Here is a 5,588-nt window from a genome sequence, read left to right on the forward strand (position 1 = left end):
ATAAAAAAAACAAAGGGTTACTTCCGGAAAAAGGGACGTTCAGACGAGTACATAATCCAACTGATCATCACTCTATTCTTATTTTGTGCCACGCTTTTGTCTGGTGGGAGGGAGTTCGTTTGATACCTTGAACATCAGTTGAAGCAACCGTCGCTTCAGGTTCCGGCTAAAACCATCTCAAACCGTATCGCCGTCTGTTTTTTTCAAATATAAAGCCCTACTTTGTTGTAACCAGAGAGAAAAAAATGCAAGTAACAAAACTGAATTCACATAAATTAAGGGACAGAAAAGAATGTGCATAAAAGAAATACAAATAGACCCCTGGAGTTGCGATTATTGGTACCAAGCAAAGCAAAGGTGGTCATACCAGTACATAATAGTATATTCTCTTATCTTATTGATCTCCTTTAAGTTTTTTATAGATCCCACTCTCTTTTTTGAAATAAGAAGAAGAAACAAACATTAAACAACATGATCATTCATTTCTAGTGCAAAAAAGCACATCTTGACATCTTTTCAAGATTTATATTTCAGAGGGTACGGTTATGGTTGCACAGAATTCTCTTCAAGAATGTTTACATTTTTTGGAAGTTAAGAAAATGTAATACACTTTTCAAGATGATTTAAGATTCATTTTTGTAAATGGTTAGGGTTTAACATAGACGGATTCATTGATTGAGGTTCAATTTGGAGCAAGCCCATCGATTTTAGGTTCCATGATATGTTTCAGTTGGTTAAGAGATAGAAAACTAGTTGGTTGAAAAGAAGAAAAGTAACACTCGCTTTGTTTCCGTTTTCTTAGGTGTTTTTGTTTTCTTAGGTATATTCCAATGTTTCTTATATTTGATTTGTATCTCATTAGATGCCCTATCTACCTATCACGGATTGGAAGGATCATTAATTAGCAACTTGAAATTAATTCTGTCATCAACATTGTAATTAGAGGCATCTTTGTCCCAAATTATTGTCGAATCAATATCTTGGTCGCCCGTGCTCCAAAAATATGTCCACCTAATGAATATAACATAGGGAGTAGATTTTCGCGAGGGGAGGCCACTGGCCATATGCATGCCAAATTGGGTGGAGTAGGAAAATTGAATGCCGATACAGTTAGAAACAAAAGCGGTAGTTTCTATAAGAAACATACATAAGCTCAAAAAAATGTGAAAAACAATCAGGTTTTTAGTAGGTAGGTAGACACTTATACATGTGAAATATGGAGAAAACATATGATTAATTATGAGCTGGGGAATATCACAATTAAATTATTGCATATTTGCATGTCTCTAAACACTTTGTTGTAAAAAGAATCTTTTATCATCAAATAAGCAAAAAATCACACATGATATTTTTTTGTTACCAAATTTTAAATGGATGTTTCTAGGGTATCTATTATTTTTCAGAAACTTCATATTAAATTGTTTTCATATAAATCGAAGATCATACTAAAATTTTCTCTAGATTCCACCACTATTAAATACCACTAGACACAGGGGCAGACCCAACATAAAAGATAAGTCGGGGCCTCTCTTCAGTGGAGGCCTTGTGGTGAGTTGACTGGGAGCTGTTATAGTAAATTATTGGCCTCCAAATCTTAAGAGCTTTAGATTGAATGCAAGTGAAGAAAAGGTATCATAATTTTGATTCTCATAATCACTTTTGTATCGATGATGGTACTAGTATGCATACTGTAAAAACGAATCAAATCAACATGTTCCCCTCTGTTCTGTTAGGTATTAAAAGCAAACAATCTTATTTCCCAAGGTATCATGTCTTTTTCCTGGAAGACGGTATCATGTGGAACTTGAATGTAGAATAATCATAATAATAAAAAGGCGAGAATATAACCCGACAACAAAATGGATAATATCATCTTGGATTCAAATAATTTTTATATGAATGTTTGAGGACTGGATCATCAAGATTTTTTTTCTAAGTTGTATGTTATTTGATTTGTAGAATTGAATCAGAAGGGTATTTTTCTGAACTTTTCTTTGCATAATATTTTGTCGAATCTTTCTCCACTCAAGGCCTCTTTATTTGATTTGTAGGATTCCAATAACATAGGAATGTAAAAAGTGGACAACTATAGTGACATGCCCACTTGATTCCTACATGATCGTGATTGCACCAAAATGTGTTTGATTGCACCATGAAAAAAACAAAAAAAATCTTTCAGTTACTAGGTATCTAGTTTCTAAGTTTTTATCATTCATGCATTTTTGAAATCATACAAACCAAATATGCCCTTAAAATTTTCTCGTTTTTACAACATCTTCTTTATGTGCACGTCCCATTGGTTAAGAGGTACAAAACTAGTGGGCTTTAAAGAATAAAAGTAGTGGGTTCCAACATAATGTACACTGAAAACCTTGTTGTCATATCACAAACAGAGGCCAGATGCCACTACACCACTTTCATACATATACAATATAAATTTCACCTCTTAATTAGTACCACTAGACATCAGCCCTTTCTTGGGATGCAGGGAGGGAATTTTGGTGCAAGTAGCTTTAGAAAGAACGGAAGTGAATAAAAGAGCACATTATTCTGATTCTTATACACACTTCAACATCAATAATTCGCTCAAAAGAAAGAAAGAGACCCATGCCGTGCGTCCAAATGTCCATTTTATTTGCATTGTGAAGTACGAAGTACTTTTCAGCGGAACGCTCTTTCCCAAGATAAATGTAATGCAAAGAAAAACAATCTGGAGAAAGATTAGAATAAGCAATACTCCGTCCATTCCAATGAATAAAGCCCATATTCTTTTCTAAAATCAAGTAAATTTTCGCCAAACTTAAAAAAAAAACTATAAGAAACAATTCTATTGATAGATATCACATACACATATATTGTATGATGTATTTAAAGGTGTTGATTTTGGTTTGAACATGTTAATGAGTTTTTCAAAGAACTTGATCAAACTTTAGGTAGTTCGAATTTTGGAAATAAATAATTATCTTATTCACTGGAACCAAGGTAGTAAAAACAAAAGAAAAAAATTGAACCCAAGAACCACACTCATTCCTCTTCTTGTAGCTACGGCAATTGCCCTTGTGTGGCAAAAAAACAAAGTAGATCCATGTCAAGTAGAGAGCAGAGGTAATGTTATCTCCACATACCACAGATATCTAAAAAAGAAAAAAAATCCAAACTCATCACCTTCTGAAAGAAGAATTTGCATGCTAGTAGAGTACAATAATTATGTATTTCAGATTTGTTCCGAGACAGAATCTAGCCGAGGAACGAAAGTAAGAACAGCCTTGACACTATACAATGATCAACCGCTGATTTGCAAAGGTATTAACAAGTTCTCACTTTTATAATCTCTGTATGTGTATGCATGACCACATATACAAATATACTGTATTACAATCAAGCTCAACAAAGAGGAGAAAATCAACACCAAGACATTGATTGATTTTTTTCAGAAAAGAAGGAAAAGGAAAACCATCACCTCTTCTATGAACAAAGCGAGGGATGACGGCTAGAGCCTAGAGCAGAAGATTCTTCTCTACCCTTTGATCCCCGGCGCCGCCACACCGCGGCCGTGGTGCCACGAGTGCCCGCCGAGCCCTCTGGCCAGCCGCTGCAGCGGACTCAGCCGCGCACACCCGACGATGCCCTCTGCCGCCGCTGCGGCGCTCTTGTCGCCGCCCTGCTTCTTGGGCAGCTTGTCCATGCTGCCGACTTTGATCATCGCCGGCGGCGGGCTCACCTTCTCGGTCGGCGAGCACTTGAATAGCGGGTCTTTGTTGACGCGACCGCCTTCAGAGGAGCTCCGGAACAGGAGGAGGTCGCTGAGTCGCCACTTCCTCCACCCGGCGCTCTTGGAGGCCGGCCGGGTGGTGAACGGGTCGGCTTTATGGGGCGGCGAACCTGACGCGACGCTGCTGCTCTTGTGTTTCCCGCCGAGCGGGGAGGGCGCCTTGGTCGCCTCCAGCAGCGCCACCGAGAACGGGTCGAAGTCGGTGCCGGAGCCGACCCTGCTCCGTCGCCGGGGAGACCTCATTGTCATCGGCGACCGCGGCGACGACCCGACGCTCCCGCCGTCGAGCAGGCCAGGCGGCGGCTTCAGCGGCCTGATCTTTCCCTTGTCAGAGAGGTCGGAGCCCGTCTTCAGCAGGGGCAGAGGCTTGAGCGGCCGAATTCTACCCTTCTCGAACAGCTTGTCGGCCGTCGCCAGGCTCTCCGCCGGTGCGGTCTTGTCGGCGACGGTGCCGAACTCGAAGTCCGCGTCATCCCACGCAGCCGCCCCGCCGCCCATCCCGGCCTTCGGCGTCCCGGGCCTCTCCTCCCAGTCGAACGGCACGGCCGAGGCGCCGGTGGTGGAGTAGGACGAGCGCGGCTGAAACCCCTCGTCGTCGTCGTCTTCCTCATCTTCGTGGTCATCGCGGTTGCGGTCCGCGAAGTGGGCGTATATGGCCGCGGCGCGCCTGGGGCTTGCGGGCGCGCTGGAGAAGTGCTGGAAAAGGTCGAAGGGGTTGGCGCCGGTGAGGCGCGGCGTGGCCGGTGGCAGTTGGTCGAACGGAGTCGGCGAAGGAGGCGCCGTCAGGAACGGGCTGCCCGCCGCCGCTGCCTCGACGGAGCCGAACGGGCTATCAGACCCAGCGGCGGCGAGGCGGCCGTGCGGGCTGGACGGCGCCGTGGCGTACGGGCTCGTGGCCACGCTGTCGAGCCGGGGCAGCGGGGGTGAGGCGGGACGCATCATGACCTCCATTTTTGACTTGGCTTCTACTTGGAGCTGGAGAGCTTGTGGAGTTCGTGGTGGTGGCGGGTTTATAGGCTCGTGAAGATGGAGGGAACCCGGAGCGAAGGAGGGAACAGGGGAGAGAAATGGGAGGCGCACTTCAAATTAAATCTTCAACGCTGTGGACTCGTCTGAGTTGTCCCATTTCATTCCAAATAATAATATGCGGGCTGCTTCAAAAATAGAAATTTATTGTCTGAGAATGATATTGAAATAAGTCAAATGGATACAATATTGTCAGAGTTACAATGAAGATAATTCATAATAATAAACATTTTTGTTATTTTGACTAACTATCAAAGTTTCACTTTAGAGGCTGTCTTAATTTCTAAAACACGGTAGAATATTTCGGAACAAAGACAATATCAACAAAGTTTCCACTATAGATATGAATACTGAAAAACATTCTAAGAACTAACAATGTTCTATAGACATTATATGCATAGGACACGAAACGTATGCTCTATATATATCCACAGTGCGACACGCCAACACATACAAGAGCTAAGAGATAAAGAGATGAAACCATCAACATCTTTTGCAAATTTGGTATTCTAAAATGTTGTAACTCCTCATACACAAATATTTCTGATATGTATCCAGTGCCAGCTTTATTTCAACAATATCTTCGAAAATATACCAAATGTTCGTATGCCTCGATATTCGGCTTCACAATTGTCATCAAGAGGTTTATAAAGTTGGAACCATATTGGTACTAAAATTACCACGACACCTTTTTACAAAATAGCATTGACAACGTCTGTTTATTGCCTGGTAACAAAAGAGCCCGAATTTTTTTATCCGAAACATATACATATGGAAACTGGATTTGAAG

The 5,588-nt window shown here is 42.0% G+C and overlaps 1 protein-coding gene across 1 annotated transcript; it reads right to left on the reverse strand.

Annotated features, from left to right (window-relative positions):
* Nucleotides 1-3,304: 3,304 nt before the first annotated feature.
* LOC124674432 lies at nt 3,305-4,779 on the reverse strand. Its single transcript, XM_047210482.1, has one exon. It carries the CDS (start codon nt 4,721-4,723, stop codon nt 3,518-3,520), a length of 1,206 nt encoding a protein of 401 aa, XP_047066438.1. The 5' UTR covers nt 4,724-4,779; the 3' UTR covers nt 3,305-3,517.
* Between the last annotated feature and the right edge of the window lie 809 nt (nt 4,780-5,588).

This window comes from Lolium rigidum, chromosome 1 (assembly GCF_022539505.1).
Source record: "Lolium rigidum isolate FL_2022 chromosome 1, APGP_CSIRO_Lrig_0.1, whole genome shotgun sequence".
Taxonomy (NCBI): domain Eukaryota; kingdom Viridiplantae; phylum Streptophyta; class Magnoliopsida; order Poales; family Poaceae; genus Lolium; species Lolium rigidum.